The 24,932-nt window shown below is 37.3% G+C and overlaps 2 protein-coding genes across 2 annotated transcripts; one reads left to right on the top strand and one right to left on the bottom strand.

Annotated features, from left to right (window-relative positions):
• Nucleotides 1-505: 505 nt before the first annotated feature.
• Nucleotides 506-9,285, bottom strand: LOC146467732 (WD repeat domain phosphoinositide-interacting protein 4-like). Its single transcript, XM_085125513.1, has 11 exons — nt 9,169-9,285; nt 8,724-8,798; nt 8,091-8,195; nt 6,830-6,917; nt 6,226-6,320; nt 6,062-6,141; nt 5,248-5,370; nt 3,593-3,678; nt 3,074-3,175; nt 1,644-1,762; nt 506-1,081 (listed from the first exon to the last, which is right to left on the bottom strand). Exons 1-11 carry the CDS (start codon nt 9,215-9,217, stop codon nt 972-974), a joined length of 1,032 nt encoding a protein of 343 aa, XP_084981639.1. The 5' UTR covers nt 9,218-9,285; the 3' UTR covers nt 506-971.
• Nucleotides 9,286-9,494: 209 nt separating this feature from the next.
• LOC146467731 (uncharacterized) lies at nt 9,495-24,676 on the top strand. The gene is made up of 14 exons (XM_085125367.1): nt 9,495-9,636; nt 11,715-11,832; nt 12,962-13,016; nt 13,867-13,949; nt 14,745-14,814; nt 14,943-15,013; nt 15,435-15,532; nt 16,572-16,650; nt 17,570-17,632; nt 18,753-18,817; nt 21,144-21,175; nt 21,371-21,415; nt 22,607-22,723; nt 23,754-24,676. The coding sequence occupies exons 2-14, from the start codon at nt 11,750-11,752 to the stop codon at nt 23,949-23,951; spliced, it is 1,059 nt and encodes a 352-aa protein (XP_084981493.1). The 5' UTR covers nt 9,495-9,636; nt 11,715-11,749; the 3' UTR covers nt 23,952-24,676.
• The last annotated feature ends 256 nt before the right edge of the window (nt 24,677-24,932 follow it).

Here is a 24,932-nt window from a genome sequence, read left to right as displayed (position 1 = left end):
TCCCGAATTCTATTGACAGAAATGACTACGAAAGGCTCTACAGTCAGTTAGCTTCACCTCTAGTTGTGAATAAGTCTAGTACATACTTTCGCAGCATCCGTCCAACCAAGGGATTGTTCAAAAAATTACACAGCTTTTGGTCCTGTCTGAAAATAGCTTGAACAGCTTGAAAATCTAAATATTTTCCCGTCGATTGCAAAACTTGGGTGTTCGTTAGCTCGTTGAAATTCAAAACGAGTTGACAAGAGAGCAGGTGTTTTTAAGGAGTTTATGACGCCAGGTGTTGTCTGCCGACAAGTTAACGGTATTTACTGATGCAATCTTGAATAACACATTCGATTGACCAAAACCCTATTCTGCAGATAGGCGTCACAAGCTGAAGATTTTCCGACTTATGTCATCCAATAAGAAAACAGTCTGAATGCATAATTAACGTTGCGGAAAGAAGGAGAAGTGTCCAACCAAACCACGTCGGAAATTACAATAACGCGCGTCACTGCGGTGATCAGCGATTACAATATTTTATTGCTCAGTGTTAGGTATCGTTAAATAAATAAAAATTCATTTATTTTAAACTCTTTGAAAACTCTGTGTTTGCAAAAGCTTCTTTGAAAATTCTATATACACATTTGAAATAATTGACTGCTCTATACATAATAAAATTCCCTTTGCATTTGACTTTCATTTTGCCGTGATGCAGTGACAGTCAGTCGTATTGGGTACCACAATGGTCATGTGAGAGTTGGAGGCTAAATCACGTGGCTGTAGTAGTTCAACTCATCGGCATCTTTCAGATCATGAACATATCATTCCCATAACAACCCATTTCCATTAAGGACTGATAGATGTATTTTTCACGTGCTGTAAACTGGCCGTCTTAGCGGGTCCTGTGTTTCCACCGTGTCTCACATCTGTTCCACAGACCCTACACCCACAAGGCTGACAAAGTTTGGGATCCTAAGATATCCTCATTAGAATTCGTTGTCATCTCCTAACTCCAGGAACACATCATAAGACTCTCGGTTACAGTTGCCGTCAGGAGTAAACACGTACTTGTGGTAAGTGCCATCAACACACACGGCTGCCAAGGAAAACAAAGGAGAAACTGTTATACAAAGTAACCAATTGAACCAGATGGCACGCAGCTTTTAGAACCTGTACACCACGTAGCCCTATTGTCTCATGGATAGGGTCCATTGTTTCTGTTGGTTTCTGTTGTTTTTTCATTGCTTCACTGATGTCTTATAAGCCAAATCTGTGAGCCGTTCTCACAGGCTAAGGGCTGCGTTACCGTTGAATTGGTTATTTTGTACAATCTGATCCGTGAAAGAAACTGGTCGGGCACCAACGAAACGTGGAATCACTTCGAAGTGCTTGTAGCGGTTTTTCAGTTTAGTGTCCTAGAATCGAAATAATCACTGAAACTGTGTAGTAGACGCTTGGGTTTATGTGAGCTGCGGCGTCAAGGACGCGCGAGGAATGCACGCGAAAAGTCTGCGCGCGTCAGCGACATCCTCACGCAGGTTAGCACAAAACAGGGAAACATTTTGAGAAGAGGTTATTTATACTTTCGAAATAAAGTTTGCTAATTTGGGGACGAGGCTTATCGCAAAGGAGAAAATACTTAAATATTCTATACTCACCGACAACAGAACTCCCTGATCCAAAGGCGCAGATACAAGGCCGTTCAGCTGGGACTGTGAAGTTTGCCAAACCCCACAGAGATTCAACATACTGACCAAGGAATCCCATCTTTGCAAGGCTGACGGACAACATAACAGAGTCAACATTCAGCGATTACGGTGTTATTGCTCAGAACAGCAGTTTTGGGGCACTTTCGGGCCATGCCGCAAATGTAGTCGTAATACAGTCAACTTCCTCAGTTTATTGCGGACAATCTCGGGACCGCGAGTTAGTGTCTTTTAATAATAGCGAGAGTCCGTAATAGCAAGAATGTATTTCAGTGAAAATCTGTAATTTATCAGTTTTTGAAGGGGATTTAGCTGCTGTCCGTATTATCGGGGTGTCCGTAATAGCGAGGTGTCCGCAAGGCGAGAGTTGACTATAACTGGGTGGTCGAATAAACGAGGTTGTAAAACTAAGGAAATGACTGGAATTTCAATTTGTTCGGGGCACAAACATGTGGTCGTAAGGCGGGATTCCTCTGTATTTCTTTTTCTCAACTATTGTGGGTGTCGTCTGGTTATGTGTGCCGAAACGTCAAGTATGCCACAAGATATTATATGTGCTCTTTTTGTAAAAACGTCTAATTTTTTTTAAATTTTAGCTTAGGTTTAGCCACGACGTAAACGCTTTCAATTTCTTGGCGATTTGATCCTGAAAACGCTTTTAAAAATGTTCATAACTTACATGGATTAATAGCCCATTGCCATCCAGTCAATGAATAAAATCAAACTGGTCATGGTGAAATTAATTGACAGGTAACTGTTGACAATTCTTGTGGGAGTAGCATCGCCCAGAATGAAGTGACATATCCGAGACCTTAAAGCGCGCTCTGAGCGCTAAATTTGAAAAGATAATCAGCGAACCGTAATCAAAACAAAGAGAAAATGGCCCATACTGTCCAGGTTGGCTTTTTTTTTTTTTTTTTTTTTTGAGGTACATCAGGTGGTTGCTGGCGATTTCTGTAGAATCGCTGGTGAATCAAATGCCAATGTCACTACTCCGGGGCTGACATGTCACTAAGATATCTGCGCTTTCGTACGTTTACGGCAAACGGCAAACGGCAAACGGCAAACGGCAAACGGCAAACGGCAAACTGTTTTCAATTTCTCAGTAAAATTGAGTAGTATTGCGTTAGCATCAAAGGTCAGAATTATTTTGCACTATTCTCATCTATGTACTCGTATTTTCAAGAAAACATAAACTCGAATCTCACGTTTGCCGTTTGCCGTAAACGCGATTCTAAATCTGTTTTAAAATCACGTGGCAGTAGTAGGCACACTATACTGAGTATTGTACTTTTCGCCGATCGCCGTGATGGGTGAATCAAGTCACCAAGTGTGTCGCTGGTGTTACTGACTAGAGTGTTTGTGACGGATAATGTGGTTACCTTGATCTCTTGTTCAAGGACGTGTTCTTCAAAGCAAATATATGAACTGTTCCTTTGTCACTGGACACACACAGGAATGCTGAGTCATGGCTAAAGTTAATGCTGCAAAAACGATAGATTCATGATTTGTAACTAAGTACTTTAACTTTTAGACGAAAAAAATGTCCGAAACTTTTCTGTCTGAACAAAAACAGTGAATAAATTATTTTCATTATGTATATTTAAGTAAATGTGCAAATTACTGCGATTTTAAACATTTTGCAACAAGTCAGGCTTAGAAAAACGTTTGACAGTATTACTGCAATGACTAGAAATAAACAAAAATAAGGCATTTAATCCGCAGTGTCTTATTGAAACTGCGAGTTTTAAAATTTGTCAGAGCAACATCAAAGATCCTTGCAAATTTCCACTTCAGTTTTATTTCAGAATGAATGATTATCATAGCAGTTTCAATCTTTATCTAACCAAGCAAAACCCTCATTAACCTTTACAGTACTTAATACCATGTCTGCAACTCACCAATACAATGTGGCGGGGTCTGCTCCTCGTCGTAATTCCACAAGCAGACTCTTGGTTTGAGTGTCAAAGACACGGATCAGTGTTCCCTTTGAATTGAAGCAAAAAACCATGAGAAACTGTGACATATCACCTCTAAAAGTTAAAAATTAACCTGTGATTGCAAAAATATGGAATGCAAAACAAGAAGGAACGAAAGGCTGGCCTGGAATCAGATGGCTCCTTTTTTCCTGCCCCGCCTTCAGCAGCAGAAATCGGAGACATCTTCACCCAGGATAAGAACAGGTGAGCATTTTGTGGTGGATAGATAGCTACCTGAAAAATAATATAATAAATAATTTATTATATTATTTTTGCGGGTTTTATGCAAAACTATCGTAAGTGACGATTTTGGCCATTTGTTTAAAAATGTCATCCAAATGAACTGAAATTTTGCATGTGGCCTTTGATTTGATAGGAAAACATTGCCCTGTAGTTTTTTTGTTGTTGCAAATTTCTGCTTCATTTTGAAGAAAAATCTGAAGCAAAAAACGTATCAGCGTTCTTTGCATTCTTTTATTCAAAGCGGAAGCACAAGATTAAGTTCTTTGTTTCCTATCTTCATGCCATGAATAGGAACTCATACCAAACGATATTTTTGGCTACTTCTCTTTGTCGCTTTTTAAAAAGAGACCAATCAGTTATTTTGATCTTGTGGTTCCTTTGAATCCCTTAAAAACCAAATGCAATACCCAATTTCAGACCTAATGGCTCAAAAACAATATCACTGAGGCAGCAAATAGCAATATATCTTATGGAGGGAAGAAATGGGAGGAACCACCTAGGGTTTTCAAAATGAAAAAAAGTACCAGGAGGAAATGTGAAAGTAGCCGGAGGATAATTGCACCGCTGCCGTACGGCGAAAGGCACACGAGGGGAGGGTGCAGGAAGGGCCCCCTCCTGCTGGGAGGGGGGGGGGGGTGATGGCAAATTTTTAAATTTTGCATACCCAGACATGCATTCTGGTGCATTTTCAGGGCAAAAAAATGTTTGTTGGGAGGTCATTGTAAACTGAATTATAAACAAGAGTTTTCTTCAAAATATCACTCAGATAAATGCAGCAACGATAGTTTCCGGTTCATGTTAAATGTCGTTGAAAACACCCAAAGACAACGCTGGATAGTAGTTAATGAACATGAAGAAGATGTTTATAACTATTAATTATAACAATTGGAATTAAAATCTGGGAAAAAATATCCATGTCCGTAATCAGCTACATTATTGACATAAATTCATACTTTGGAGACAAAAAGTACCCGGCGCAAACGCTAAAAGTAGCCGGTGACTTGTGTTGGGCGTCGGGTGCTTTTGAAAACCCTGACCACCTCCCCTCCCGGGAGTCTTTCAATACAATACAGTATTGAATGTTTGCCAGTGAGGTAGTAGACCTGCACATTTCAAAAACTTTATTTTCACTGGACCCTGATAACCTGCAGCTGCATTGTTCTGTTGTTCATTCCTTCGTCCTCTCGACCAACCATGTAAGACATTGCAAATGGTGCTGGTCGCCCCCAATGAGGTGCATACACCGATTAACTATATGCTTGCTTCATCCCACAAGCAAACAACTGAGCAGTGGTGGTAAGAAAAGAAGTCCAAGTATTGAAAACAAATCCCACCTTTTCAGAAGCTGTGGCAACCTGGGTTCCCTGTTGGTTGACGGCCAGACAAGCCAGTTCACCTTGATGGGCATTGATTGTGAAGGGTGCTGTAGAAGTGTCAGGCTGCCTGTTGGTAAGGTCCTTAGTGAACAACATAAGAGTATTTAGTATAAAGTTATTTATTTAATGTCAATAACAGGGGAAATGTTTGCACAATCTCCTGAGCCAGAGGCTCATGATGAAATGCTTGACAATAATCCAGATCGAATTAGAATTTGGAAATGTTGGTATTTGAGGAGAGGGGAAAACCGGAGTACCCAGAGAAAAACCTTTCAGAGCAAGGAAGAGAGCCAACAACAATCTCAAGCCACATATGACGCCGAGGCCGGGAATCGAACCCAGGCAACATTGGAGGGAGGCGAGTGCTCTCACCACTGCACCATCCCTGCTCCCCGAAGAAAGAAATCTGATTATTAGTGAAATGAGCACATTTTCACTTCTGGCTGGATAACATAAAAAAAGTCATGTCAGGTAGGTCACCCACTAAGGTTTGATTCATCCAGCAAGTAAACCAACTATGTGATTGCAATGTTCAAACACATGTAAACTATCACTATTTTGCGTAATTTGTGTTTGGAATGCTGGTTCTTGCTTTATCCGCACCTACCAAATGTCTCTGCTACAGAATATCAAGTGAAATTGGGAAGATTGGGAAAGCTTGCCTGACTTATTTATTTACATTCTCAATCATGAATTTATATTTTTATTACATTATTTTATGATGTAATAATTTTTACTTAGTACTGAAGAAATATATCAGGTATGTACATACCACCAGCTGTATGCTGCCACATTTGTGTGAAGGGAACACCATTAAGGGTCTGTCAGTACTTGGACATACTTCACAAAGGCCTGAGTGATGTTAATAGATAATTATATGATTGTACATTTTTATTAATTTATTATCAAAATAATAATTGTACAGTTTGATCTTACCTTTTGGGTTTTCTTTTGTGTCAAAGTAAAACAGCAATTCTGGATCTTTTGGAAATGAAAAAACTTGAATTCTTGTTTTCAAAACCACAAAAAGCCTGAAAATTAAAATGGTAAAAAAATTACTTCAAAATTAATTAATAATAATTGTTAACAGAAGTTTTGTAAATAAAACATAGTGAGTCTTTAAATGCAATGAACAACGAAGCATGTTGTACAATCAGTTAATGAATTTAAATAAATGAATCCATCAATTAACCAACCAATCACCCACCCAACCAACCAACCAACCAACCAAACAGTCAGTCAGTCAGTGAGTCAGTCAGTCAGTCAGTCAGTCAGTGAGTCAGTGAGTCAGTCAGTCAGTCAGTCAGTCAGTCAGTCAGTCAGTCAATCAATCAATCAATCAAGCAATTCAATCAATACTCAACCAACAAACCATCTACATCTACATCAAATTAACTTCATAAATGCCAGAGACAACACACCATTTTGAAGAAAATAAAGATGAGTAAAAGGATAAATCAATTCATGATTGATCAATTCACACAGTCACCATCCAAAATGAACAATAATTCAATTTATAAATGAATGAAACGACTCTTACTTGTCTCTTCTCATCCTGACACTCATCACAGGACAGCCAAATGAGAGTTCCATCACCAGCTTTTTTAACACATTATCCCAGATATACACTGCAAATTTAAAAGTACACATTCACTCTGCTGATCAAGACAAGTACAGCAGTTTTACTTTATGTGTTAACTTATTGTTAGAAATATGAGGGGCTGGTATAGTGCAACAAATTTGCTGCTTTGGTAAGACTGTTTAGGAGTCCACATGAATTATACATAGTGCTTTGAAACTGGTAAGAGTTATAGCAGTATCACACTACAGATGAATTATAGACTGATATGCACGATAAACACAATAATATTTAAAGCTGTGAGCTTATGCGGTCCTGATACTAAACTACTAGGTAAATTTTGAGATTGTGTAATATTTTTAATGATCTACTGTAGTTTAGTATCAGGACAGTATGCAACATCCAACTAACTTTAAAAACTACACCTAAAAATCAATGTTATCCTGACTGTGGAAGCTATTTGTTGAAATAGAAGCTACATTAAAATAAAAGATATTGAAAATGGTGTTTGTTCTTTCAATCTTAGACCCTTGCATGTATGGCCTGTGCTAATAATGGTAGGGTCACTAGCAGTGGCAATGTTCCACAGGGCCGTGTCTCTGTATGCCTCTCTGGATTACGATATTTACATGCTCATATGACTTTTTATTGTACACCAAGTTGTTATAAGTTATAAAGGAACTAAAAGATTATTAACAATAATATTGAAAGTAAGTAGGAGACAAACTGTAACAGAGAAATGCGCACTGTTTTGAGAGGAAAGGAGGAAAGAAGGGAAATATGAACCACATAACTGAAGAACTCAAAGATTGTGCAGTTCCAGATAACATTTATACTCCCCCATGGAAGGGTTTTTTGTTTTGCACCCCCCTCCCCCCCCAGGAAATTCCAGTTTAGCTTCATACTTTATTTCTAAGATTTTGACTTTTAAGACACCCCTCCCCCTGGGAATTTCTGATGACCTTCCTTGGGGTGGGTATGGATTTTTTCTGGAACTGCACATTTAAACTTCAAGCTAGTAGTAACATCATTTTGGTTTGTGATAAATATTAGATGAGTGTAATGATATTGTTGATAGTGGTCAGGATCTACATGTAGGCATGATAATAATTTTTCACAACATAATTTTTGTTTAATTTAATGAAAAACTTTCATCCTCCCCCTTACTTTGGGACTCCACCCCAAAGTTTCTTGATCTGCCATATTTATTAATAATTATTACCTTTGTCGTTGAAAAACTTTGCTCCTGGCCCTGTTCCTACAATGGCAATCAAGTTACATCTGTGTAACATTTGAGTCTGAGAGATCTGGCATGGCTCATTCAAATCTGTAACAACAGTCATCCAATCAGAAAACAGCTAATGTACATGTATGGTCTGGTCAAAGGCTGAGGCATGAGCTCTGAACCATGGACCAAGTTTATGATCAGTGGAGAACTTATTAATATTACTTTGCAGTTATAATTTTAAATTACTGCTGATGGAACAAATAGTTGCTGAAATATCATCCCAGTACTGTTCCAAATAGTATCACCAAACAAGGTATCCTATCTAGGAAAATTAAAAAAAGTGTTTTCTTCAACAGGGAGTTTGCATTGAGGAATCAGTGACACCTCCCTAAAAGGCTTCAACCTCATTCCCTGGGTGATTTTTTCTTCCTGTCCCTTGGATTGAGAGAAATGGAATGAAAAGAGACCCTTGAAATGAGAGACCTTGCTCCTTAAAGAAAAATATTTATTAGCCTTAGCTCAGCTGGTGGGCACTTTACAACAACCTCAAGGAAAAGGATAATAAACATGGAGCCTTTTTAATTATAATTAGCTTATTTAAGACTTATTTCAAAGAGAGAAACTCACCAACACGGGCCTTTTCTGACAAAGGTTCCACGTTGTAAATCCTAAACCCACCCTCCATGGTACAGGAAAAGCAACCTGAGAGAAATGTCAAAACAAAACAAACTGTTTGTCCAAAGGAAAACCGGCTAAATCAACATTTTAAGCTTTAAATCTAGTTCTATGTCTATGGCTATGTCTATGTTGCAGCTCACTTGGTGATAACAAATACTAATAATAAAATAAAACACAAGTTTGAAAGATACTGCAGTGGCACCTTCTTGGGTTAACACTGTAAAATTGCAGCACTTTACATGTATGTAAGCAATTAAGTTTGGAAGCGATTGAATGAATGACTTGTGTCTATGCAAGTAGAAATATATATAGGTAGAGTTTACCATTCTCTGAAAGATACAATTACCCTAAACCCTCACTAATAAAACCACAGATTGAACCCTTTAAACTTTACCTTGGTCTTGGTTGAAATCTAGATGGAAAACATCATTTTTTCGAGTCATTTTTCTGCAGGAAAAGTTCCTGCTCTAAGAAGTGCAAAATCTTCGAAATGTTGTTGTCTACATACTTGGTAACCTGGCACTTACTGTTTACAACAAAATTCCACCGAGCTCCCCTGGGGCATGCCAGACATTCACAAAGACCAATAACAAAATGATAACATGAAAAGAAAAACATTGCAGAGTAATCCTCTAAAGCTTTAGAAATTTCGTCTTCAATAGGTGGAATTATTTTCAAGTTGTTTTTTGTTGGATGCCAATCATCTTTAATCCCACCCTTCAGTACCCTAGCCGGGATCTGTCAGCCATGCTAAAGTGTGGGTTTCTGGCGCGGCAACATTGAGCAGTTTTTCGTTTTCATTCAACAAGACATTTCACCTTCGTTTTTCGTTATCGTGCTGTATAAAGATGAGAGCCATTAGGTAAGTATTCGTAATGTAGTTAGAAGCTTTCTAAAGTGGATTTTACCTTCTTATTTTTATATTTTAAGTGATGACACGGGTGTTCATGGGGGCGTGTGGGGACATGAATTGAACTGATTGAATGATTTTGACTTCTGTTTGGCTCCTGGACAACGTCAGACTTAAATTTCCAATGATGTTGAAATATATAGTAATTGAAATTTATGTTTTATAAAGTGTGCGTGGGGCAGACGTATCTGAAAACAATTATTAAGGGACGATGAAAAGCAACGCAAAGCGGACTTCGACCAAACCAAAATGAATGTATGAAGCTTACTCACACTATGCCATTGCGTCATTGTGGGATTTTAGCTCAGTGTAAACAAGTGCTGAGCATGATGGCAAAATTAATGTGGAGTTTACAGTACCATCCCGTATTCCTTCCAAATGAACCGACCATCCTTACACACATGTATGATAATTTTTACCCGTATATTGAAATGGTTATACTGATGTTTTAATTTTCTAATGTACACTGCACGTCTGTGTACAGTTGTTTTAAATAGACATGATGTAAGCTTACATATGAGTCATACTTGGCAGTTTCATTGGGCTGCACACTTCTTGGAAAGATTACATTCATTACTTATACATACACCAGTCATACTATAACCCTTTTCCAAAAACAGTGAGCGTGAATATAATAGAGGTGGAGTTGACCAACCAGCAGTTCCCTGTGTGGGACCCGGCTTCCACATTGAAGGTACAAGGACAAACCATGGCAGCAAGTTTCGACGTTCACATGGCATGAGTGGCACAGTTTTATACTAATAATGTTAATGTAATTTTCCCGCAAGTCAGTGTGTTCAGTGTCCAATTTAACATTAATTTTGACCAGGAACAGCAGACTTTGGTCTGACTAGTTAAACGATGAGTAACTACATGTAGTTAAAGACCCTATAGTGATCAGTGTCTAATTTGTCCTTATAATATCACTACTTGTTCAAATGTACTGGTTATGAGACCAATTCCATAAGAAATACCAGAAATACGTGACTCGCAAAACCTCATGAAGCTACAAATAGGGCTGGGTGGACAGTTGATTTGAAGTGATGTTACAAGTCTTTTGTCTTTGCTCTGTGGTTTCCTGATGTCTCCTTCTTCTTCGCTGCTCGCGTTGAGTTTCCTTGTTTAATCTCCCTCGGCAAATCTGTCTTGTCCCTTGTGCGTCCCCTTGTGGTTCATTTGCATCACAATTTGGTGGTCATCATCAGTTTCACCAATAGTAAACATTTTTCACTGCTTGATGAATAAACACGTTCAGCCCTTGATGGATAAACATGAGTTGCGTTTGACGCCAGCCTGTCTTCCAACATGTTGCTGCCTAGCGACCTACCCTTTGTCTGACGTCATTCAAACTTCGTTTGTACTGTTGCCAGGCAACAGCACGGACACGTTCAACGATATATACACCCTGTATATATAAATTATATTTTCATTCTAATTTGTGCGGCTTAGCGCACGGGCCTTCGGCCCAACATATTTATTACCCTCACTTCTTGAGTAATAATTTATGGAGAACAGAGGGTAAATACAAGTTTGGTAAAACCGCAAGTAGATCATTTGTTATAAATTATAGCAATAAGAATTTGTGTGCCCACCATCTTTGGATCATGTTGTAAGTTGTTTTCTGGAAATTTACCCTAGAGGGGTGCAGGAGTGGTGCAGTGGTGAGAGGACTCACCTCCCACTAATGTGGGCGCTTGGATTCAATTCCTGGATGTGGCGTTATTACGCTGTATGTGGCTTGAGTTTGTGGTTGGTTCTCGTCCTTGCTCTGTGAGGTTTTTCTCCTGGTACTCAGGTTTTCCCCTCTCCTCAAAAACCAACATTTCCAAATTCCCAATTTATTTGGAGAGTGCTCCCACTAATATTAGCACTCTGCGCCAAATACAGTGACACCTAAAGAAGTGATTTATTTGTTGTTTTTGTTTCTTTCCCAACCCCATCCCCATTGCTGTTTTTGTTCTAGAATTTTCAAGGTACTGTTGAATGCCTGTTTCAAGAATTGATTCTCATTTCCCTTCCACTATCTACAGGTAGACCAATGATGTTATAGTCACTGTTACTGGCCATGTCCGATGCAAACAACACGCTTAAGCACTCCCTGGCCTACACCGGATGCTTTAAAACATTCAATACTGCTTCATGTGTCAGGTAATGTTTAAAACATGAGCAGCAGTGTTTTATCGGAATTTAAAACCACAAGGCGCAGGCAAGTGGTTTTAGACCCGATAAAACATGACTGCTGCAAGTTTTTTGAACGGCTTCAAAAACACTCCTGGAAAAGCATGTGTCAAGAGAGTTCATAACAATCATGATGCTTTTGTGAACGTTGGAAATTAGCATACAAGAAAAACATTAAACACCGCATACTAATAAGGAGTGATGTTTTATCGGCCATTTGATAGGTCAATGGGCTTATGAATTATTAATGAGTTTTTGAAGTAATGGTTAAATCTTGTCTGAGCCAATAAACTCATGTGGCTCATTTATGCCAGTGCTTGGAACCAGTTTTTGAAGTTTGGAAGTAGTAATATTATCGTCAAACACAAGAAAGAGTGTTTCTTACAATTTTCAAATACTGTGAAGTGGTTTGAAAAAACGAGGTGCAGCCAAGTTCTTTTCAACCAACTTCAAGATGTTTGGAAATTGGATGAAACACTCTTTCAAGTGTTTGATATAACTTCTCAAACCATTAATAATTCTTGGTGAAATTCAAAGCAAAAGTTCATAAAATTTTACCAGAATTAAGATCACTTTTCTAGACCTCCTTCATGGTAGTGATTTCCTTTGTTTTCTCTTCATGGATTGTTTATGAGTTTTGAGAATTGACCAGGAACATTCATTATAGGATACCAGTCCATTGAAAGATCACCCAGAAGTTTGTTAGGTCTTTCTTTTTTTTACTGGTACATACCAGTATTTGTATGCGTTGGTGGAAGCATTTAACAGTTTCTATAAGGAATCTATACAGTCCGAGAGATCAAAAGTGTCTGACACCAAACTATTTACCAGAAAGCTAATACTCTTTCCCATCCAGGGATGAGAGCTTATAGCCAGGTCTTAGTTACTTTGTGGTATAGAAACTGGGGAACTGATGTTCTAGTAGGCCCATGTTTTAGTACTAAAACTAAGAACACCAGAGAAGAAATCTGGAGTCTAAGGCCAGATCATTTTTTATGCCCATTTTCTAACGAGCCCTTCAAATAATGAGATTTCTGCAATACAGCTTCTGATTGATTGCACTTGTTTATCCGTGAATGGTTTTCATTTGCCTTTCTAGGGATAGCTGTCTAACAATACTTGCAGTTATCACGTGCATTGTCTGCATAGTAAAGGTAATACAATGATCTTAACTTTAGACTGTTTCCTTAACGCTACTGTACCATTGGTAGCTACTCTTTGATACCTATATACTGTTTACGCTGTAATAAAATAATAGTTGGAATTGAAAAGTTACTGACAGGAAATTTATTTTAAGTGTTTATTGTCACTACAGATATTAATCTATGACTATGACAACGACCACTACTACTTCTAGTCTACTTCTAACTACAGTAAAAACTACTACTACTACTACAGCAACTACGATGACTAGTACTACTTCCACTACCAACTGCTATAACTACAATAAACTACTACTATTACAATGATGATCACAACAACTACTACTACTACTACTACTACTACTACTGCTGCTGCTGCTGCTGCTGCTGCTGCTGCTGCTGCTGCTGCTGCTGCTGCTGCTGCTGCTGCTGCTGCTGCTGCTGCTGCTGCTGCTGCTACTACTACTACTGCTGCTACTGCTACTGCTACTGCTACTGCTGCTGCTGCTGCTACTGCTACTACTACTACTACAACTACTACTGCTACTACTACTGCTACTACTGCTGCTGCTGCTGCTGCTGCTACTGCTACTGCTACTACTGTCGAGAATTATTTTGCACTATTCTCATCTGTGTACTCATTTTTTCAAGAAAAAGTAAATGTGAGTCTGAAGATTGCTCTTTGCTGGTAATGATATTCTAAATCTCTTATGTCAAAGAGGATGTACCTCAGATTAGAAATCACTGTTTTTAAAGAATCTGTGACTGTTTAATGTAGATTAAATGAATAATAGGAACAGCTTTGCAAAGTAGTAGTGTTCCAAATGTATCTAATTTCATTTTCTGACCTTGTTTTCCTTAGCTCTATAAGCTTCATTCTCATCGTCATTCTCTGCTTAACCAATACGCCATATTCTACAGTGGTATTGTAGAATGCATCCTCTGGTGAGACTGTCATACACTGTATTTTTAATTTGTATGAATGGTATTTTCATGTTAGATCAATTTGATGCTAATTATTTTTGCTTACAAACTGGGTTGCGGCTACAGATAGTGCAAAACATTCAAGACTTTTCATAATGGTTGAAGCAATTTTTATTCCCCATACTAGTTAGTTAAGCTGCTGTCACATATGCAACCCCGCTTCAAGTGATATCCTTTTTCTTTTGTATAATTTTGATGTCGGTCACTTATCCCAGACTTCCAGGTTTTGCTTGTTCAAAACATGGTGATCTGGTGGTCTTGAGTTAAGAGTCAAGGCCAGGGAAGAGATTATTATTTCTTTTTTTTTCCTTTTTTCCTCTCAAAAGCTAGGCACTGCAAAGGCTCCAAAAAAATTTTAAAAAAATAATAATAATTATGAAAAATTACAATTTTTTCAAAATTTTGTTAAAATTATGGCAAATTTGATGGTATGTGAAAAAGCTAGGCAATAGGGTTTTCACAAGGCAGTTTTGTTTGGCCTACTAGATAATTTATTTCAATGGAAGGGCTCACAACTAAATTTCAATCTGCACTGAAACTTTTAAGGCTTTTTTACAGTGCTGTAAAGCATTTCGCCTTCTTGCTGAATCATTCCATTTTGGGCCAGGATTTGACAAGTCTTACTTCTGTGACAACCGGCCCTGAATTGTTTCAACAAGAAGCAGCAGTCCAGTTATTTTTTCATATATACCTCCCTACATGTTTATTTACCATTGGTCCGTCTATTTCTAGTAATGAAATCTTTTTGGCTTTCAGGGGACTCAACTGGTTTTACTTAGCCGTCACTGCTGTGTACTTGGTGACACAGTTCATAAAAATTTGTCAGGTAAAGTTGTTGTATTAAATCTTTCAAAGAACCACAAAATCTTCAATACTTTTATCAATGTACACACAAAAAACTGTCAAGTCTCAGTTTATTCAGAATATTGAACTATTTGAATTTTTTCTCACCAGTTCCTCTTAGTGACCAATTTCCATTGCTGTTTAGCTGCCAGAATGATGGGCATTGGAGAGAAATTGAAGAGGTACTGTGTTGAAAGATTGATTGGCCTCTTCTCATTCAAAGACAGGGTGAATATCACTTTGAAAAGTAAGAATGGTAATATTTTTCAGGGTTTAGGTTTGATCTACTGTTTTTTTTTTTTTTTTTCGGGAGGTGGGGGGGTGGAGGGTGGGGATAGTTATAGCTTCAATCACACGTCTCCTCGTCACTTTGACATCAAAGGTCTCCCTGCAGGACCCAACAACAGACGTCATCTCCTTTCTCTATCAGGAAAGGGTTATGGGCTATGGGCTGTTCCATGTCTCCTGCTGAAAGTGATGGTGTGTTGACAGAAATGGCATTACACCGGTAACTCAACAAGTGATGTTGTAAGAGAGACTATGAAACTTTCCTTCAGCCACATCCCTGCGCATTGTAACAGCCTCTGTGATATTATTTTGCAGATACTCTAATAAAGTGTTGGGAGCTGTAGTCCTTATCATTCTAACAATAACGATTGTGGGATTGGCTAAACTGAAGAATGAGTACAATGAATGTGCAGGTACAGTGGCAGCATTCTAGGGTGCTAAGTATAAAACTTAATACTAAAATATAGTACCGGTAGTTAAGGATGGTTCCAACTAGTACTGAAGTATTTTTGCGCAGTTTATGACCATGTGGGAAAAGCAGATCTTAGCAAGGGGTATGGAAATCCAAAAAGAAAATTGGGAGTAACCACGCATTTTTTAGAGATAATTAAGCAATAATTATTCTGAAAAGCAGTAAAATACAAAGCAATGTATGGCGTTTTTTCCAAATTGAAGCTTTATTATCTCTGAAAAATACATGGTTACCCCTAATTTTCTTTTTGGATACCAAAAGTACTTGCTAAATCTGCTTTCCCCCAAAAGGCTTAAATAGCACAAAAAATGATATCCTTGTATTAGTAGCCACCACCCATAGGAAACCCGAGTATCATGAGATGCGCAGAACGTATGTGCAATAACAAAAGTAGGCACCGTCCTTAAATGACTATCAAATCTGGCATCCTCAGAACCTGTTTCAAAATGATTTGAATTTCAAATGGCTGGTTTTTGTGATTAGAGAATTATACCAGATAATTCGTAGAGAAATCCTCGAAACAATAGACCTGGTTATTTTATTTTTGTGTTTTCCCCTTGAAACTCCTCAGGGAATTCTTTTAGTATTTCGCTAACATGTATTCCCTCAAACGTTAAAGAAAAAATAACAGAGTCGATGCTTAATGGGATGAACATGTAGTCTGTAATGACAACATTTCTCCAGAAACTGCAATAATTGTTGCTCTAAATTTATTGACATTTGAATCCCAAGACACAAATAATTATTAATGTAAAGTCTACACTAGTTTAACATTATTAACAGTTTTTGTCAAAAGGACCACAAAGGCCTTTAAATGTTTTTGTTCAGTATTTTTTATTTTACCTTGTGGTATATATTGCTACACACATAAGCCCCAACTTGTTTTATTTACACTTGCCTTTTTACAATAATTAAAAACCTCTTTGATGTAAAAGTATTACACATGTATTAATTTTTTGTTTATTGTTATTTTCCCACAGAACCTGAGTGGCTTCTCTTGTCAGTTATTGAAATTATTGTTGTTCAAGTTTTCATGGTCTCAGGAATTTTTATTACAAGGTAACCATATTTTTTTTTTGAAAAATGTACAAGTTATGGTTGCAGCCACTTCATCATTGATATGACTTTAAAAATGAAATTGACTGTGATAGTTTAAGGTTTGGTATATAAGACTGGATATTTTTACTGTGAATGCTCTGACATTAATTTGGTGTACTAAGGCACAGCAGTTCAAAAGCCGGTTAATGCTAATCCACGATTAAAAGTTAACGAAATTTTTCAGCTTGCTTGTTAAAAATGTTTTTTAAAATCTAATTCTAATGGTAAAGGAAAGTCAAGGTCAAAACTGAGCGACAAAAATCTTTTTGAAAAATCTTAAATTAAACTTGAATCAAAGTTCTTGTAATCCAGGATTAGCTTAAAATTGGTCTTTGATCAAACTGGGCCCGGTTGTTCAAAGGCCGATTAACGCTAATCCCTGATTAAAAGTTAACTGGGGGTTTCATTTCTCTGGTTAAAATGTTTAAAATAGCTGATTTTAAGCTAATGGTAAAGAAAAGGTCTGAGTCAAAACTAAGGAACAAAAATCTTTTGGAAGAATCTCTATTGATTAGTACTGGTAAGTAAACTTGTATCAAGCTTCAAGTTAACCCAGGATTAGCTTATTAAATAACCAGTCTTTGAACAACTGGTCCCTGGGCCCTGGACATCAGATCGGAAGATCATTGTTCAAGACTAAGTTTTCTTCCACTGTGTTGTCTCTTTAGAAACTTCTCTCTACATTGTCTCTCTTCAGTCGGGTGTCTAAATGGGTACCGGCAACATGCTGTAGGGGGTATAGCATCCCATCAATGGGGGAATAGCAATACTCCTAGTTGCTTCATTCTTCATTAACTGGGATACACTCTGGTTTTGCAAATCACAGGTCTGTGGCTCATGTGCACCTTTACCTTACCACTCTTGGATTCCTTTCTTTCAGGGAACTGAACAATGTTAGAATGCTAGCGGATGACAGGACAGCGCAGAAAAGAGATCTGTGGGGGTAAGTGCTAAGTAAAGTGCAATAACATTGAAGAAATGAGCAATTTATTGTAAGTTACATGTAAGTTTTAGACATGATGACAATTCGTAAGTTACAGCAGCTACTGAAATCTCTGGCTCTTACAAATTAATGTAAAGTCTACTCGTGCAGGGGTGATGCACGATTCATTAACTAAGAGCCATATTAGAATTAGGTGGGTCCTTTATTAAGTATTGTTTAAAATAATATAAATTAAATTCCTGTTGATTAGAAACATTAATTAGTATTTAAATAAATAAATAAATAAATAAATAAATAAATAAATAAATAAATGAGAAATTTAGTGGGACATCCATAGAGTAGCTTTTCATCCACTGTGCCCTGTGGAGGGAGGAAAAGTGAAGAACTTGGAGAAAAACCCTTGGAGCAGGGACAAGAACCAACAACAAACTCAACCCACATGGATATGACACTCAATTCGATACCTAGGTCCAAGACTCTGGAGCAAGATACCAAGCAAAGACAGATCGGCTGCCAGTCTTAAGCAGTTTAAGACCTGGATACGCAGTCTTGATCTAAGTAACATCTTAGATGGATGTAGTAGCTGCTACCAATGCAATATGTAATTACGGTTTTAATTACAAGATTTTAGAATTTTGATATAAATTATTATGAATATAAAGTTTTAGTAGTTGGTATCTTAGTGAGTTATCATTAATTCGTTTTGTATTTTAGATTGTATTTTAGAAAGTTAGGTGTCCCCAATTAGCAGTAGGAACCCCGTCTGCTAGATTGTTGCTCGACGCGTTAATAAAGTCATTATTATAATTATTATTATTATTATAATTATTATTATTATTATTGTTATTATTATTATAATTATTATTATTATTATTATTATTATTATTATTATTATTATTATTATTATTATTATTATTATTATTATGTCAACTACAGGAAACAAACCGAGGCTACATTGGTAGAAGCTGAGTGCTCTCGCCAGTGCACCATCCCTGTTCCCCATACAATTCATCTGTGATAGAATCAATGCAAGCCATGCATGTTCTTGCTGCCTGTTGTAGTGTAGATCTTCTGACTTCATGTGCTAATAGCTGTGTTGATTCTTTCTTTTTCTACACAGGATAATTTTTATTTTGGAACTGTCAGCATTTGTCAGCCTTATACATGACATTGTCATGACAGTCAGTGAGTATTGCCAGTACCAAAATTGCAGTAAACGTATGAAAGTATCAAATGTATTTGTCAACTGACAAACTAATAACAGATAAGTACAGGCTCTGAGACAAAACAGAAGTTCCATCATTGTACTAAAAGAGAAGAGGGCAGGGGAAGTGGCACAGGAATGATGTACCGTAGTTTCTGGGTTTTTTTGTTTGTTTTTGTTTTAATTTGCTTTTGTTTTGTTGTCTGGCCTGTTCGCATTCATTTGGAGGTTGGAAAGGTGGCTTGACATTACAAATACTTGTAGACTGTATATTCATGAAAGATTATACATGTATCCAAGTTACATATTCTGTCCAGATTGATCCACTAACCTCTTTCCTGCCTGTAAAAAAAAATCTTAATGGAACCCTTGTAAGAGAGTATTGTTTCACTTCTGTATCAGTATCATGATTTCACCAAAAATTGAATTTGTGAGATTTTTGGAATTTGATGAGGTATTTGAAACGCTCATATTAAGCATCGTGAAAAACTTCCACTTGCCGTAAACTAGCTCCTTATTGTAATTTGTGTTCAACAATGGTATGTTTTAAGTCCTATTTTCTGTACACAAATTTATCTGCCTAATTTTGTGTCAGTTGCAAACTGATTGAACCAGTGTAAAATTAGAACCAGGCTCAACATAATCACATTACAGTCGAACCTCCCTTTGCGACCACCTCTCGTAAGCGACCACCTCTCATTAGCGACCACTTTTCCAAAATACCAAAAGTTTTCAAGTCAAATCGCTATAGATGGAACCTCTCGTAGGCGACCACCTCTCGTAAGCGACCACCTCCCGTAAGCGACCACTTTAAGAGATGATTGTTTGAAATTTTCAATTGTTTTCAACCTCCCGTAGGCGACCACTTGACACACAATCTGCTGTATCTCTCACAAGCAGAAATTGAAAAATGTGTCGCTTTAACACATTGGCCACATCATTACAGCAGACGCCGTAAATCTTACAGTCTGCAGAAGTGTTTACCGATATAGCTTAGCATTGAAACAATTGATAAAATACACATGCACTTTATTTTACACTGAAATAAACTTTAATCAGATTGAATCCCTTGTAGGAAAGAAAAGCTTTCTTATCTTTTATCTTTCTTATCTTTTTGCTTATGTTCCGTTCCCTGAAAATTTAGACAGCGCTACCTGAAGTAAGAAAAGAGTCAAGTTTCTTTCACAATAATTGTCTCCATCGCCGTATCAAGTAATTTGTGAGATAAAAACCATAATCACCATAGACCCTAAGATTTTTTGCCTAGAATAATTTTGGACCAGTCTTAATATACCTGTAGCTAAGAAAAGTTATTACTATGGGTTTCGATAAGCACTGGTAAAAGGGTTAGGTCTCCGCAATTACTATATGTAAATTATCCGAAATTAAGACCCCCTGTGGTCTGACCTCTGGTAAGCGACCACCTCCCGTAAGCGATCACATATCCTTGACATTATGGGTGGTCACTTACAGGAGGTTCGACTGTATTTCCATTGCGCAATATGCCACGTACAAATTGACATTCCAATCCAAGTAGTATGCAGGATGTTTGTCCCATGAACCTAGTTTAATGACCTTAGCTCGCACGAGTCTCCTGTAGCTCAGTGGTACAACATCTGATCCAGTAATGGGAAGGGCTTAGGTTCGATTCCTGATAGGAGCACTCGGATTTTTTTTCTTAGTATGCCTGGGTCATTTACTGATTAATACATCATTCTCAACATTAAATCTGTGTGGAGAAAGTACAAACTAAAAGTGCACATGTCAGGGGTGAATTTTGGTAAAAAAGTGCTAATTTTGGAAATATTTTTTACAAATAAATACTTTTTCCAAAGACTTTATTATACCCCATTAAAAGAAAAAAACAATAATATTATTGTGATGTCACACTAGTTGCCATTTTAATTATTGATTTAATAATATTAGAGAGATTTACAGTTGTGTTTACGGCAAACGGTAGAAATGACCATTTGACCATGTTCATCCTACATTTGCCGCTCACTGCTTTCAGTTTTCCAGTATAATTAGTTGTTTTGAGGTACATGTACAGTGTAGCATCAAAGGCCAGAATTATTTTGCACTATTAAAAGTAATTTATGTACTAATTTTTTCAAAAAGTACATAAATGCGAAAATTATTCTCATATTTGCTGTTGGCCATGAATGTGATTTGAAATCTCTCTAGTATGATGCAGGATTTTATCCACAGCACATTAGGTTATTTTTCGTGGAATTTAGTACATAGTTACATTTATATAAATGGATCACAATACTTGTTCTTAGTTGTTCACTTCTTATTCATTTGCAGCTGGGCCAAAGAATTATTGCCAAGAAGTGTTTGTAAGCAAAAGTATTTGTTTCATTTATTATTACTTATAATAAATATAAACAACAACAACAACAACAGTGACAAAGTTAATTAGAAGCATGCTTTATACACTTATGTACATTAAACGGTTTTGTGTTTCTTCAGTGTAAACACCTTGTAGAATCTGCATGATCATTGAATACTTGTTCTTTATCTTTTCATTGCAGCTCAAAAATAAAGCAGGCTACACAGCAGTCTACATTACTGTTAATGTAAGTTAAAATTAATTGTACATGTGAAAACCTTTTTTTCTTGATGTAAGGTACTCGTGATCAAGAAAATATCAAAGAGTCCAAATTATTGATGGATGTACATGTATTACAAGCAGATTACTTGCAAGTGCAGTGAGGTTGTCTTGCTGCGTTAATACTGATACTTGCAAGGAAAGCTCTGAGGAGTGTCTTTTATGTTATTAATCACTCCAGTTCAAAAGCAATTTAATTTAGGGCTCTATTGAGCTACATGTACATGTACAAGTAAATTTTTTGGTAATGGTAATGCATTTATATACCACATTTTCTATTCATATATATTCAAATGCGATTTACATCAGCACATGTCCATTACCGACCTCATCCTACCCACCCAACCCATGAAATCATGAAACAGCTCAAAGACCAGACCAGCACACGGTGAACTCCATGCCCTACTCTTTACGATTAGTGTCTGGGTTCTTTAACGTCCCACAGGGTTATGAATATTGAAGTATTGTGAGACGAGGCCTACGGTTTATCGTCCTCATCTGAGAAGACTAGAAAGTCTAACCATTTGCAGATGTCATTACAATGGCAGCACTTTTTCCTCAGTTGTTTTAAAGACCCTGAGTGTTGGTCTGGCTGGGGTTTGAACCCACGACCTCCCGCACAGTAGTCTGATGCTCAATCAACTGAGCTAACCGGTCGGCGGTACAGTTCCAGACCTTACATGGAGGGGGGGGGGGTGGGTGGGGGCAAAGGCCCACGAAATTCCAGAGGGGAGGAGGGGCGAATGGTTAGATCAGTTTCCAGAGGGTCAATTTCACATTCATGTCGGACGTACATGTAGTTGTTCAAAATTGTAACTTACCAACTTTGTAGATCTTTACTTAGTTTAACTTTTTTACAGACTCTCTTGTTACATTGATTAAAAAACATGTTTCCCTTCTACAGGTGGGGGTGTATTTTATATTTGATGGATTTCAGAAAGGGTGGGGAGTTAAAAATGGAAAACCCTTCAGGGGGATGGGAGGGGGGTTCCTATTTGAAATTCCCTCTATGGTGGTGGTATGGATATTTCCTGGAACTACACAATTAAAGGCAATGGCAACAGGGTGAAATTCGTCTCCAAATAATGCAAGCAGTTTACCTCAATACTCCTTTATCGATTGGTTAAACTTGAATGGGAGATCTGTTGTTTTGTTTCAGATTATCAGGTGGCTGTTACCACTGTGGTCTATGGCGGTAATGTTTGACACAGAAAACAATGAATGCAGTCAGGACGACTACATTGCTCCAGTGTTTGCAGTGAATGATAACTCAGGGGTAGGCAAACATCTCTAACCCATTTTTGATCTTCTATTTTGTACATGTTTAATATCTGTTCTCAATGTTTTAGCCAGAAGGCCGTCCAGGTGTCTTATGGACGCCCACTTTTGGGGAAAGTCCATTCAAAATTCACCTAACCTTTAAAAAAAATTACAACAAACATGCTCCTTAGATGCCCAACTTTCAATTCCTGGCTAAAAGCCTGTCTGTTCTGTCCAAGTCATGACATTATAAAAATGTATGAGTCTGATGAAAATAATGAAAATTTATTTTGCTGTTTGAGTTTACTACTATAAATGTGTACATGTTTTCTGTTAAATGCATCTCAGTCCGTTGTTTTATAGTTCTATGTCTAGGTATAAGCCTTCTTCGGCAGGCAGGAAATAATTTATATTATTTTCAAGACAGTCGTGACTTTTTTAATGTATAAGATAAGATAAGAACTTTATTTTACGTGGCACTCCTTTTAGCTAAAAGCTACTTTACAGGAAGCCCACAAATAAACAGATAAAATTACAAAAACAAAAAGAAAGATAAAAATAAGCTAACAATCTAAAATCTAAAAATTTAAAAATCTAAAATATCCAGGAAATCCAATCATTCATGTATCAATACATGTGTGAGTACAAATTAAAATTTACAATTATTTTAATATTATTATAGTAAATATACATATTTGGGATGAAACTTCATCCATCTTCAATATGAGTACATGAAACAGAACCCTCAAGTGGGTGTGATATAAATGCAAGAAGGATACAATGCTAATTGCAACGTGACAATAAACTTCTTGCATTTACATCACACCCACTAGCAGGTTCTGTTACTTGTACTGAAGATAGATGAAGCTTCATCAGAAACATGTCCATGTTGAAAAAAGTCATGACCTTCTTGAAAATTTACTGTTGGCCGAGAGGTTTTTGCATTTCATTGTCAAAGTATTAAGGTAAAAAGATTGTCTAATAATTTATTCTTGTGTATTACTTTTAATTACGGGTATTGTGTTTTTCTTTCCCTTTTCCAATAGAACTTTACCTCTGAATTCCGCCCAAGAGGAAGCAGCTTCCATTACAAACATTTACACAGTGAGGTTGATACTGCTGGCCGACCCTTAGTTCCACCATTTGGCTCTCGCTCCAAGTCTCTGTCCAGCATGGGATCATCTTATGGATCGACAACCCAGGGATCAAGAAGCTTATCAGATAGGTATCCACCAATAGCATAACAGCCACAGTGTGTATTCCAGAATCAGGCTTTGATTCTTGATAACTTGGATTGTCGCATGTAACATTATTATTAGATTACAGTGTGCAATTCAGATGTTACGTTAGGCTTGATTACCATCCGCTGTTCGGGAAAATGAACCAGACTCAAGGGAGTGGCGGAAATCGAGCCTAATGTTACGTGAGCTGAGTATTGAATGCGTCAAAAAGTGCACTGAATCGTGAGACTGAAATTTTAGTTACATAAATATATTGTGTATATCTTACTAGTCTTAATAACATAATATATTTTTAATCTGGGCTAGTGTGGATGGGGCCTTACTTTATCCACTCTGGAGAAGATTTTCAAAAAAAGATCCATTAATTTTAGGTGATTAAAAATGCTTTTTTAGTCCGGATGGAAATTAGCATTTTTTAATCCAGATATTTAGTGTGAATGGGGCCTCGGAGGACACATGAGCTAAGTCAAAAAATATTTTATCAAGTCAAAAACAGGTGGTGAATTGTTGTGCACAGCATTTTGCAATTTGGCCTAGGCCAGTCTGTATTAGGGAAAACTGTATGTCCTCTCCCAGCAGGACCTCCAAGCTGGTGAATAGCATTTTTGAATTATCTTTTTCCACAAGAAAATGAGGTCTAAGCCTTACAATGAATCCACTTGGCTTCCTAGGCAAGATTGATTTATTCTGCCCACTGCCAGAACGAATCAATTTAGAGAATTCCACCTACTCACAAATTGTGAAAAAAAAGTTTAATTATTACGCTAAACTGGCATAATTTTCTTATTTAATGGTTAGAAATAAGTTTGATGTTTTTATTCTTAAGACACAGAAACTTCAGTCTTGGACTAAATATAGACATGTACTAATGATCATGGAAACTGCAGTATGAGGCATGGCAGGTTTAATGTGTGGGCAGTCATTAGCAACTGGCTTTTGTGACCAAAACAAAAGTGAAAGAAACTGGCTCCTCAGAATATAAAA

This window comes from Pavona decussata, unplaced genomic scaffold (genome assembly GCF_977016875.1).
Source record: "Pavona decussata unplaced genomic scaffold, jaPavDecu1.1 SCAFFOLD_134, whole genome shotgun sequence".
In the NCBI taxonomy this organism is placed as follows: Eukaryota; Metazoa; Cnidaria; class Anthozoa; order Scleractinia; family Agariciidae; genus Pavona; species Pavona decussata.
This window is presented reverse-complemented; position numbering and strand designations above follow the sequence as displayed.